This window comes from Megascapheus bottae, chromosome 16, assembly GCF_031878675.1.
Source record: "Megascapheus bottae isolate mThoBot1 chromosome 16, mThoBot2.hap1, whole genome shotgun sequence".
In the NCBI taxonomy this organism is placed as follows: domain Eukaryota; kingdom Metazoa; phylum Chordata; class Mammalia; order Rodentia; family Geomyidae; genus Megascapheus; species Megascapheus bottae.
In genome coordinates, this window is record NC_143524.1 from 39,510,614 (window position 1) to 39,524,140 (window position 13,527).

At 45.6% G+C, this 13,527-nt stretch overlaps 1 protein-coding gene across 1 annotated transcript; it reads right to left on the bottom strand.

Annotated features, from left to right (window-relative positions):
- Window positions 1–5,354: 5,354 nt before the first annotated feature.
- Window positions 5,355–13,050, bottom strand: Eif3f (eukaryotic translation initiation factor 3 subunit F). The gene is made up of 8 exons (XM_090348241.1): window positions 12,670–13,050; window positions 8,697–8,767; window positions 8,402–8,481; window positions 7,745–7,882; window positions 6,654–6,745; window positions 6,180–6,316; window positions 5,968–6,081; window positions 5,355–5,602 (listed from the first exon to the last, which is right to left on the bottom strand). The coding sequence occupies exons 1-8, from the start codon at window positions 13,028–13,030 to the stop codon at window positions 5,525–5,527; spliced, it is 1,071 nt and encodes a 356-aa protein (XP_090204367.1). The 5' UTR covers window positions 13,031–13,050; the 3' UTR covers window positions 5,355–5,524.
- Window positions 13,051–13,527: the final 477 nt, after the last annotated feature.

Below are 13,527 nucleotides of genomic sequence, written 5' to 3' on the forward strand. Positions count from 1 at the left end.
TCGGACAGAAGTCCTGATACTCCAGGGGATGTCCTTTGAATCTTCTGCAGGACCACTTTGAACTCCTAGTGCCAATGAACCATTCGGTGACATTACTATACAATCTATCCTGACTGACTACAGGAGCTAAGGTCCCTGCTGTGCAGTGAGTTAGGGAGGATTAATGGGAAATTCTTGCATTAATGTGTGCATCTCCTGGCACACATTCCAGTCTAGTAGTAAGAGTGAACAGGCAATCTTGGCCAACAAAGCGTGACCGAGGATGGGCATTCCCGCCTGGCTCTAGGGTTGGCCAGGGGTGATAAAGTCTAGAATGTGTGGTGATGATTTGTATGGCTGAGGACCTGCTGCCACAGGGCAGATAATTCATTCCACTACCCTTCCTGCTGACCCCCACCTTAAAGAATGAGTGTGGAGTCACTGTGGGGTGATGTGCGAGACACACGTGGTGTCCTGACATCAGCTCAGCAGTGGACAAGTCTCATGTGCACTGCTGCCTTAGTGGCTTCTGCCTCAAGCTCCCTTAATTAGCTAGGGAAGAATGCAGTCTGTGCAGATGCAGCCTTTGTGAGAAGCCAGCTAAGTGCCTAGACTCTAGCCTGTCAATGAGACTTCTAAGGGTACTTTGTGGATCCTAGAGGATCCACATGGGACTGAGTTCCTGTGATTGCAATACAAGCTTACCAGGTCACACTGCATCTGACTCCTCCTCTCCTACCTCCACTTTTGCATCTTGGGTCATTATTATGAGATGGTTGGTCTTTTTAAAGGAAAGTATGTGAAATCGTAACCTCTGATATGGATGAAATTAAGTCTGGTGAGAACTAGGGTCTTTGCAGATGCAGTCATACGAAGATGGCCTCATTAGGATGGGGCCTAATCTAATATGGATATAAGAACATTTGGACACAGACACACCAGAAGACCTTGTGATGGTAGAGAGAGAGACTGAAGTGCAGTAGCCAGAAGCTGAAGTACTAGAAGCTGAAAGAAGCAGATTTTCTTCCAAATGTCTTGGAGTAAGGCCCAATCTTCAGAACTGAAAGCATCATCAAGTTTGTGGTACTCATGCTGGCAACTTTAGACTCTGAATACAGATCACACACTACTCACCCTTTGTCCCTGTCACATGCCAGGCTTTCAAGAGACTCAAACCAAGTATGGCTCCTCCACCTTTTTTCTCCTGTCTAAAGCCAGGACTTCTATTTTCAGTTAACCCTTATCTCAATCCAATCCATTCCTTCCACTGCCTTAGGTCTCAAAGGTGCCTCTCACATCTCTTACCTATCCCCAACCCTTGACCATGTAAAAGGTCCAAGTTATTTTATAAGGGTCCTAGGATCCTATACTAGCCCTTTACTAACCTTTGCTCCAATGGAAAGCTCTATAAATCTTGATAGTCAAGGCTGGGCCAAGGGTACCCCTCCATAGTAGCCGGTTTAGAATTGTCATAAAAGAGGGCTTACAAGTTACAATGTAATTGGAAGAGCAGGCCTAGATTTACTTAAAACTTCAATTCACAAGTTAAGTCTGGAAATATAACATGTATTTACTTGGCGTAATTGTGGGGAGGAAACTGAGGAAGGTGCTTTGGTGTCATCATTTGACAGCTTAAGGGAGACTCAAAATGAGCATTTTTAGCTTTGACCACTCACTTTACACTGTCCAGATCTCTCCCCAGTGAAGGTATTAAGAACTGGCTAAGGATGAAAGGAGAATGTCAGGCTGTGTGTGGGGGAAGGTTATTGTGCGGAGGTGGATAATTCACAAAATGAACAGCAACAAATACAGTCAGAAGATGCAACCAAGTGGAGAAATGAGGAGCTGGGGGCGGGGGGGGGAAGGAGCAGACAGGATATGGAAGGATGACGAAAGGGGTGACTGATCAAGAAACACTGACACTTAGATGGACATGTGAATTTCTTTTTTTTGCCAGTCCTGGCTCAGGGCCTGAGCACTGTCTCAAGGGGAGAGCTCTACCATTTGAGCCACATTACCACTTCTGGCTTTTTTCCCCCCCTATGTATGTGGTACCGAGGAATCAAACCCAGGTTTTTGTATATGCTAGGCAAGCACTCTACCACTAGGCTAAACTTTCCTTGCATTAACTTTTTGAGGTTCAGGAAAAAAAAAAAAGGGGCACCAGTGGGGCTAATCCCTGCTATTCAGGAGGTTGAGATCTGAGGATTGTGGTTTGAAATCAGTGTAGGCAGGAAAGTCTATGGGACTCGTCTCCCCCCCCAAAAACCAACCAACCAAACAAACAAAAAAAACCAACAAAAAGGGGGAGTGATGCTGTCTCAAGTGGTAGAGCACTAGCCTTGAGCAAAAGAAGCTGAGGGACAATGCCCCAGCCCAGAGTTCAAGCCCCAGGACTAGCCAAAAAACCCAACCAAAAAACAAAAATAAGGGGCCGGGAGTTTTGCCTAGTGGTTAAAGTGCTTGCCTAGCATGCACGAAGACCCGGGTTCGATTCCTCGGTACCACATACATAGAAAAAAAGCTGGTGCTGAGGCTCAAGTGGTAGAGCTCTAGCCTTGAGAAAGTCCAAGGACAGTGCTCAGACCCTGAGCTCAAGCCCAGGACTGGCAAAAAAAAACAAAACAAAACAAAACAAAACACCCCAAAATAAAACAAAACTCAGGAGCTATGGAATGAGAACCAACAACCTAAGGCTTACATGGTGCAAGGGTGCCCCCTCGTGGTTATTTCTGCTTCAGTCACACACAAAAGTTCAAAGAGGGGTGGTCCATTACCATTATCAGAAAAAGTAACACTGGGGGATGGAGATGATTTAAAGGTGAGTCACCATCTTGGGACAGAAACATAAGCACAAAGCTATTACCCTGAAGAGAAGGAAAATTATCTTAAGACTGACAGACCAAGATGGACCACACTAACTACCATGGGAAAAAAGATTAATTCACAGGCTAGATTGTCACCAGAGGCAGCAGCACTGGGGGAGAGAGGCAAGTGAAGCTTGTTAAGCTTGTGAGAACTTACAATAGTGATAGTGCATGGAAGGTAGGTGTGTGTGTATACATGTATGTATATATATATATATATATATAGATATGTATATATAGATGTGTATATATAACAGTATCTATCTATCCAACCATCCATCCAACCATAGGGTGTATGCATGTACCTAAGTAACACTGTAGTTTTTACATTTTTTGCCAGTTCTGGGACTTCAACTCATGGCCTGGACTCTGTCCCTGAGCCTCTCTTTGATTAAGGGCTAGGGCTCTACAACTAGAGCCACAGTGCCACTTCTGGCTTTTTTCTGAGTGATTTATTAGAGATAAGGGTCTTATTTATTTCCTTGCCTGGGCTGGCTTTGAATTGTGATCCTCAGATTTCAGCCTCCTAAGTAGCTAAGATTATAGGTGTGAGATACCAGTGCCTTTAACACTTAAGTTTCACCTGTTTTGAAACTTTTTGCAGCATAACGTACATTGTCTTAAAGACAACCCTCTTTCATTCAATATTAAGATTTATTTGAGCCAGGAGCTCATGCCTGTAATCCTAGCTACTCAGGAGGCTGAGATCTGAGGATAGAGGTTCAAAACCAACCAGAGCACTAGAGTCCATGAGATTCTTTATCTCCCATTAATCACTAGAAAACTGGGAAAACGGGAAGTGGTAAGGTTGCTCAAGGGGGTTAGGGCAGTAGCCCTGAGCTTTTAAAAAGCTCAAGGACAGTGCCTAGGCCCACAGTTCAAGTCCCATGAACCAATGGGGGAGAGGGGTAGAATATTTACCTGTTTTATTAAAACTGTGTCCTTGTTCTAAATAGGATTTTGTGACTGAATCTGTTTTGCTTTAACATTCATTTTCCATCTCTGGGTAGCCCCTTTATATTTCTCATGATCACCAATGCATCTGGACTGTTTGGCATCTGATATGCCTTTTCTATGCTCATTTCTCAACATCTAGAAAGTTCTGCTCCTTCCTCCTTTTCATGGTACTAAATCTTCTACCACTGGGGCCACGCCTTCCTCAAGCCTTGTTTATTGTTCAGGCAGGGCTTTTGCGTATGCTAGCCTTGGGCCACCCATCTTCCTTTATATCTGGGATTAAAAATGTGTAGCACCAAGCTCAGCTTGTTTGTGGAGATCGAGTCTTGCAAATCTTGCCCAGGCTGTCCTTGAACTGCAATCCTCCCTTATCTCTGTCTCCTGCAGGGAAAAACTCACAGATCCTAATTCATTCAAATTCTAATTGTGCCTGCCTGGCCACAGTGGTAAACATATTTATCCTAGTATGAAACTATTTTAAGACATTGGTACATGCTCTACACCTTCAGTTCAGATCAAGCAACCATTCTATCATTTTTCTTCAGATTCCTTTTCACTCTTTATGGAAACTAGGCGACTCACTGAGAAATGATTCATGTTCTGTTAATGGGAACTTTTCCAAATTGAAAGGCCAAAAGAACAATTTAATAAAGCAGGTAGTAACTCCTCCCCATGAAGAAGTCTGAAACAGCACTTGCATGCGGGCCCCAGGATGGAGTTTGTGTTATCTACTTCTTTCTCCTGTTTTCTCACTCTGTGCACAGGGCATATCTTCATGCTGTCATCCATGTAAGATGCTGGAGATGTGATTAGTTTTTTGAAGGCTCAGCTTGTTCTGACCAGAGCAGAAAGGTCACTGTAAAACTAGCATGCTAAGAAGGCTCTCTGAACTCAGGGCCTCACACAGCATGGCAGTAGCTGTGTTGGTCTTTTTTTTTTTGAATCGCATTTTGCCCAGGTCATCCTGGACCATGTTTATCCTATTCACATATGTACAGGTGGGCTAACAGCAAGTATCATCATACCTAACTTTGTGTGTGTGTGTGTGTGTGTGTGTGTGTGTGTGTAACGTTGGAAGACTTCAACTCAAGGCCTGGGCATTATCCTTGAACTTCCTTTTTCCTTCTGGCTGGCACTCTACTATTTAAGCCACAACTCCAATTCCTGTTTGGCTGGTTAATGGGAAGTCTGAGACTTTTACTTCCCTGCCTGATCTGGCCTGGAACTAGGATCCTCAGAAGCTCAGCCTCCTGAATAGATGGGATTATAGGTGTGAGCTGCTGGCACTCAGCTTGTGCCTAGACCTTTATTGGTAGATGGCATAAAGGGCAAGGGTCTCACAAACTTTTGCCTTGCAGGCTTTGAACTGCAATCTTCTTATGTAAGCCTTCAAAGTAGCTAGGATTACAGGTATGAGCCATGGTGCCTGGCAAGTGGATGAAAATACTTCACAGTATTTACAGTTTACTTACAGTATCCAGTTCCTGGTTTCTGTGAGCTCTAAAATACTTTTCTCCCTTTCGTCCAGTAATGAAATCACATCAGATGGAATTCATTTACAAAAGGTGGGCTATGTTTATTTAGAGCCACAGTAGCTGACTCAAGTGTGACTCAAGACCATGGAGAAACCATTTCTGCTGGCTCTGCCCTTTCTGGCTTTTCTTCTGACAGCACTCAGCAACCCACTCTCCTTGGTGTGCTAATGCATAGGTCCCATTCATTCACAGGTTTACGAGTTTCTCATTGAGGGCGATCTGGGACTGTGTGAGGTTGGCCAGGTAGGTCACCATCAGCAGGTCCTGGGAAACGAAAGACAAGTAAGTGAACCAGAGAGCTGGTCTTGACCTGCTCCAGGGTGGTCCTAGATAAATGACAGCTGGGAGAGACTAAGCAGGAGTCAAAGGCTGGGGTCAACTACTCTGCTGCTGCACTGTAGCCTGGGGGTGTCTTGGAAAACTGCAGCACCAAGGAAATCAGAGGGTGTGTTTCATCATCCCTGAAGATTGGTGATTCTGTGAATCTTATAACCAGTCACACAGTATCAGCAGCATCTGAGGCAGTGGAAAGGACTGGTGTACCACCTCTTCCACCCACCCGACCTGGGCTGCAGAGGCAGTTTCCTCCACCTACTGTGGTCTCCAAAGGACCCAGCTATGCCACTTACATTGATGTTGCTGTTGAGCATGGTCTCAAAGTCTTCTGGAACGATTTTGGGTACTTGGTTAACCAGACTCATCAAGAAGCGGCCCACTGTATTGTCAGCTGACACTTTCCCAGACTAAGCAGCAAAACAAAGGATTTCAGTGAGGCAGCATGTGGCACTATCCTCAGCAGCACCTCCCTGTGCTCCGCCCCACTGGCTCTGCCCTCCCTCACCAGCACATCCTCTGCATACTGCAGCACTGTGCTGAGCGCATCCTGGATGCGTGCGGACGCTCCTCCCACTTGCTGCAAATCGCTCGAGAGGCCGATCACCCGGTTGGGGCTGAAACAGGTCTTCATGATCAGGTCAACTGGAGGAGTGGTTTGAGGGAAGGAATAGACAGAGGAAATTCAGTCACACCACCCACAGAGAGACTAGCCTCCTTGTCCTCTCATGCTTCTAGCTCTTCTAGTTTCTGACAGTGCTCAGCTAAGCAACTTTAGCTGTGTTAACTACTGGTTTGGTTAGCACAGAACAACAGTCATGTGCTCTCTGGTGCTTTTTCAACTTCTAGCCATTTCTGAAGTAACCCCTGAATCCAGTCATCAGAAATGCTAGGCCACCCAAGGCTTCCATCTTTGTTACACAGCAACCAACACCCTCCTCCCGGCAAAGCCTGAGACCTTTAAGCAGTATGGGTCACCCACCTCCAATGCGTTCGGTGTCATAATATGCGTATTTCACGGTCAGTGGTGTGAACATAACGCCCATGGTCCTCCCAGGGACGCCCATTAAAGTGCTGAGGAGAGAAGAGGAGTAAGCAGATGGCTCTGGGAGCAGGCATTCCATGTCTAGCCTGTACATAAATCCCACAGACCTCAGGGGAGCAAAGTTCACTCTCTCCTTAGCTCACTCCATACACTAAACACTGGCCTTAGTTAAAAGGACTTGCTTTGGCCCAGTGCTTTTAAATGACTCTACACACGAAAATGATGGTGACAGAAGAGAGGACGCTGTTCCCTGTGGAGCTGGCTGACATGGAAGTGAGAACACATGGGTCTTTTCTGGGACTTGGCTTTACATTAACACTGAAAAAGTACAAGTAACACTGAAAAGAGCTACAGGTAATTTCAGCAAAAGCATTGTGTTTACTACACTTGCAATTGGATGTTAGGAATACAAGTCACCTGGAAAGGTTAAGCAGTTTAGCTGTAGCTTGGCAGTACACTGGCACATAGGGATTTGGCCTCCATGTGACTTCCTGCACAGTATCACACCTGTCATGCAGCTACAGTAAATGCAACAGGAGATCTCTAAGAACCACAGGACAGATCTTCCAACTCCCACAGCAGCCTTTTCCCTGGTCAGTATGAAACTGCTTGTAAGTTCACTGCTCAACACTGTAACTCAAACAGTATTCAATCCTAAATTAAAACATCTTCAAAATTAATGACAGTCACCTTTAAATCTCTAAGTATGCCAAGTTCTAGAGTAACACAGAACTAAGTAGTGAACATGGTGAAAATCACGACATGGAAGACACACGACAGTATCTAAAGGGCTGCCATCTGAAACTGGTTATCTACACGCAGTAAGTAAGTGAGGAAGCAGTGTGAGAGTGGTAATTGTGGGGACAGAGTCTGCTTCAGAGTAAGTCTTGCTAATAATGATGGTTACTGAAGGAGGGAACACTGAGCTGCACTGAAGGAACGAAGCCTGCGTGGTGTGGGGCTGGGGCGTCATCTGTGCATGGTTGATTAGCTCATGTGCCGTTCTAGCCCAGCACTCTTGGGATTACCTGACATAGGCCTTGATGCTCATGCGGCCATTCTGGAGACTTGTGTCCACGGTAAGGTGAATGGGATTGGGAGCCTCCCGGCTGTAGTACTCATGGATCAGCACCGAGTGCTCTGTGATATCATGGCCCGTTGCGTACCTGGAGATGCGACACAGTCATACCTTTATCACAGTGACATCGGTACCAAACATTAAATTGTGCCATGTGTGGCTCTAGTGAATCTGATACTTCTATGGTAGTTATATCTACTGACACTCCCCTATCCCAAACTGTAAAATTACAATTCGAAATAAATATTTCTTGACCTCATGGAATCTGACCTGCCTGCAAAATACAAGTGATCCAAGCCAGGCATCCTTGGCTCATGCCTCTAATCCTACCTATTCAGGAGACCAAGATCTGAGGACCAAGGTTTGAACCTAGCCTGGGTAGAAATGAGAAACTTTTATCTCTGATTCAAGTTTTAGAGTGCTAGCCTGGAGCAAAAACACCCAGGATAGCGCCCAGGTCTCTTTGAGTTCAAGGACAGGCAAAAAGAACACACAGTAATGATCTGATTCAGTTCTTTGAGATGACACACCCCTATCTCTAGCAGGGGGAAGACAAGGTCTTCTGACAAAAGAGCTTGGCTATCACCCCCTGGCTCTTACAACTTACCAGCCTAAGATGAGCTCATTTGGAGACACTTTTTTGTGCAGTTCATACATGTTCTTAGCAAATTCCATGTCAACTGCCACCTAAGAGGGAAGGCAGGGAAGTCACGTAAGAAGCTACAAGTCCAAAGGTGAAGTGAATAAAAAGGAAAGCAGTCACTCCCACCAAACCCAAGAGCCCATGAAATAGATGTAATGGGATGAAGCTCCGTGGCTGTGGGAACTCCAGACCATGAAGGCCGCTCCGGGGACCTGACAAATGGCCCGCCCCACACTGCAGAAGCCACAGCCCCACTCACCTCATCTTCTGACTCATTGTGTGGCACTGAGAAGCAATTGGTGACCTCCACGGAGTGCTTGTCAACAGTCCCTGGGAAAGACAGGATGAGCCATGTGTTATAGAAGCCCAGGGATCCCCACAGCTTCTATTTTTGAAGATGTCCTCAGTTAGTGAGCACTGAACATAAATGCGTTAGCTTTAAGTTCCAAGTCAATGGGATAAGGATAGTCCAGAAAACAGACTCTGGAGTGATCACCAAGTCTTCCTGTCAACAGTAGGTTGATTCTTTCTCTAAAACATCTTGCCTCCTTTCCACCAATCCTTTCCAGAACTCGTTTTTTGGTCTCAAGACTTTTTCCCTACGAGGCAATCTGTGGAATTGTGTACATTGTCTATACAGAGTACCAATACAACAGCCTAATCTCATACCTATATGCCTCATCAGTACAGCCTTAACTATTACGGTCACACAGAAATCCCTTACCTGTGAATCTTCAAAGACATCAGCCTTGACTGACTCCTTTTTGTTCTTCTAGTTCTAATCTTACTCCCACTACATGAGTTCCTTGGTCTCCCTGGACCACCAGTCCCCTGATTTAGCCACACTCTTCTAATATACTGACTGGCATCTCCTACCCCAGGCTTCAAGTGCTTTCCTTTCTACCTCAGACCACAATGTTGCCTGTGCCCACTAGTGCTTGTGCAGGTCCAGTTCACTCTGGCTTTTAAGTATAATGAACATTTATTTCTTCATCTCATTTGATCTTTCTTCTGCTTTCAATATACCCGACCGAACCTCTTCCATCTTCACGTTTTCTTTTCCTTGGGCTTCCATGATGCCCGTCTCTTCTAGTTCTCTTTGTTGGCTCCCTCTTTGCCATATCAGCTTTTCAGCATTGTCTTAGATGTCCTATTTTTTATGCTTTGCTCCTTTTGTAGGTCATGTCCTGACCTAGAAGTGTTTTCATTAATAAAAGTTTACATGTTCAATTGTTCATGCATCATTTGTGACTTTCTTGCTAGAATAGCTGACAATAGAATCTATATACAAACCTTGAAATATTTACTGTCTGGTTCATTATAAAAAGTTGCCAATCTCCGCATTAGGCGACCTCACCCATTTTATGATTTTGATTACCTTTTATCTTTCAGTAGCACAATTCCTAAACTGACATAGGTGTCCCTATTTCTTTTGTACTCAACTCTTCACACTTTTCTTTTTGTGGCACTGGAGACTGAACCCAGAACAATGTGCATGCCAGGCAAGCACTCTTACCATACAGTCACTTCATACTTCTTTTTGGTGTCCACCGAGTGTGGACAGCTCACCAAGATCACACAACAAACCAAAGCACGTTTGACATTCCCTTTCTTCTTGCGCTCCTAAATAAAGATCTAAGTGCTCTCTTCAAAATTTTCTTGTCTTCTAGCAATTTTTTTTCTTTGTCAGTCGTGGAACTTGAACTCTGGGCTTGGGCATTATCCCTGAGCTATTCAGCTCAAGGCTATTACCCTATCTCTACAGCCACAGTGCCACTTTCACTTCTAATATTCTGGTGATTAATTGGAGATAAGGGTCTCACAAACTTTAGTGCCAGGCTGGTTTTGAACCAATCCGCCTCCGGGAATGCGATCCACCACACCTGCCTTTGTCTTCTAGTTCTTTTTTTTTTTTTTTTGCCAGTCCTGGGCTTGAGCTCAGGGCCTGAGCACTGTCCTTGGACTTTCTCAAGGCTAGAGCTCTACCTCTTGGGCCTCAGCACCACTTCTGGCTTTTTATCTATGTATGTGGTACCAAGGAATCGAACCCGGGTCTTCATGCATGCTAGGCAAGCACTTTAACCACTAGGCCAAACTCCTGGCCCAGTCTTCTAGTTCTTTACTTATCAAGTCCTATCAACTCTATTTCCTATCTTTCAACTCATCCACCTGGCTCTACTCCTTCTTTCCTCCCTTCCTTCCAATCCTGGGGCTTCAACTCAGGCCTGAGCACTGTCCTTGGGCTTTCTCAAGGCTAGTGCTCTACCACTCTAGCCAGAATACCACTTCAGGCTTTTTCTGTATATATGGTATTAAAAAATGAACTCAGGGCTTCATGCATGCTAGGCAAGCACTCTACTATTATGCCACACAAGTGGCTCTCTCAAGCGCTTTTCTATGACTAGATCAGCCCCTGTCTGAGAGGACAGCCTGTCCAACAGCATAGCCGCCTGTGCCTATCTTTCTTTCAACCATTTCTTACAATATAGCTGGCGTAATCTTTTTTTTTTTGGTGGGTCATGGGGCTTGAACTCAGCCTGGGCACTGCCCCTGAGCTCTTGAGCTCAAGGCTACTTACTGCCCTATCCTTGAGCCAAGCCCCACTTCCCATTTTCTAGAGGTTAACTGAAGATAAGAGTCTCAGGTCCTTTTGTGCCCAGGTTGGCTGTGAGCCCTGATCCTCAAATCTCAGCCCTCTGAGTAGCTAGGATTATAGGCATGAGCCACCTGCACCCAGCCTGGAGTAATCCTTAATTCCTACTTGGTCTATGCTGAAATGCCAATTACTCAAGATCTTCCCCAAATTAAGTTAGACTGACATTTTGTCTCATCATTGCTCCAAGTAAACTTCCTTCATGGTGCTTTGTCTACTTGGAATTACTTAATACAAGTCAGTGTCTCTTCACTTTGCTAGCTTTGTTTCCTCCATCTCTCTCCCTTTCACATCTCTAACGCTGACCTCTTCACATGGTGACATACCATCAATTTCTCTAATACTGTTGTAATTGATTTAACACTCAGCTCAAATGTCATCTTTTTTGTGAAGTCTTTCCCAAACATTTGAAATAACTGTTCTCTATTAGAACATTTATTTGAATTATTTACAAGTAGGAATACATTTCCAGCACAATACATTTGATCAAACTTTGGTACCTAATAGTTTATGACACATAAAAGGCATTAACTTCACTTTGACCAGATACAATGTTTTACACACTAATGTCAAAATGAGGAAAATATAAGTTCTTAGCAAGGAGAATCTGTGCTCTTTTTCCCCTTTGTGCCAGCCCTGGAACTTGAACTTAGGGCACAGGCACTGTCCCTGAACTTTTTTGTGCAAGGCTAGCACTTTACCACTTGAGCCACAGCTCTACTTCTGGTTTTCTTAGGTAGTTAATTGGATTTTAACAGCCATACCTGTGCCAGAAGTTGCTTTCTGTAATAATTACATTCTCATAACTAAGTCTATTAAAGTAGTCCTTGGGAGAACTAGATTTTTAGGGTAATTTGCCCTAAGACACCATTAATATTTGCTGGAGTTGGTCTACATATCCTGTTCTCTTTGCAATACTATCAAATATATTTTCTGGTATAAAGATTATTACAAGTATGAGAGTACAGGTGGCTCATGGCTTAATCCTACCTACTCTAGAGTCTGAGATCAGAAAAATTGAGGTATGAAGCCAGCCCAAGGGGAAAAGTTCCCAAGACCTCATCGCAACCAACAGGAAAAAAAAATGCTAAGAGCTTCTCATAGTAGCTACTTGGGAAACACACTGAATTGTGGCCCAAGAAGAAGCAAAACTCTATTCTAAAAGTGACAAAAACAAAAAAGCTGGAAGCCTAGCTCAAGTAGTAGAGTGCAAATTCTGTTAAATGTTTTCTGTTTTACAAACTACTTCAGCACAAAATGTTATCTCCTAACATCTGGAACAGACAAAATAACGATCATTCTTGCCATAGGATGATGCCGGGAATGTTTTGAAATGTAGATGACGTGGTACACACTATTTCCTCAGTAACTGACGACTACTTGCACACTTTTAAGACGCCAAAGTGCCAGCAATCTGGTGGGTAAGAGTGGACAGCTTCGAGTTCTCTTGGAAAGATAAATCGCCGCAGGCCGGTGGCATGGAGAACAGAACAGGTTAAGAGATCAACCACAGAGGGAAGCGAGGGAGGAAGACAGCAGTGAGTACCGGGCGAGATACAGGGAAAGGCAGGCGACTCACCCAGCAGTGTCCCGATAACTCGGGCAGCACCCTCGTTGCGTCGTTCGTAGCTGTCCACGATGGAGGCCAAGATGACGGGGTGCAGCCTGACCACGCGGCCACCGGGGAAGGGCCCAGGGAGCGCGGGACCCGGCAGCGAGGGAGCCGGCGTCTGCGCCGGAGCTGGCGCCGAGGCCGGGGTTTGGCCTGGAGCCGCGGGCGTGGCTGTCGCCGTGGGGTCGGAAGGGGTGGCGGGAGCTGGAGGAGCTGCCGGCGCCGAAGCTGGGGCCGGAGATGGGGCAACGGCCGCGGCCGGGGCTGGGGACGGGGCTGGGGCCGGCGTGGCGGGGGAAGCGCTGGCCGGGACTGCGGGTGCTGCCATCTTGCAGAGAAAGAGGGAGCTTAAAGCGGAAGGAAGTGAATTGGTGAGTCTTAGGCGCCTGATAGGCTGAGCGTGTACCACGTGATCCAGTCCTTGTTGCCTATTGGTTACTGTGCTATTTCTCGGGGCACTGAAGCTTCCTTGCTGGCTCTTAATGCTTTCCGGACTTGGTGCTCTTTCCTTTTGGTCCGATGCGCACCTCCTGAGGGCCTGGCTAAAGAGTTCCGACTAAATTCGGACCCGCGGTAGAGGAGACGCAGCTAAGCTCAGTTTACAGAGCTACCGCCAGATGGGGCCAGGGAGCAGCTCGAAACCCTCAATTCCTATTTCAGATTTAAAGGGGATTGTGAAAGTCAAAACGCCTTTTTAGGGCTTTGTTCTCACAGAACGCAGGTGGCTTAGGCCTGCAATCCTAGTTATTCAGGAGGATGAGGTCGGAGGATCAAGATTCGAAGCCAGCCTAGGAAGGAAACAGTCCACGAAACAGAACTGTGGAT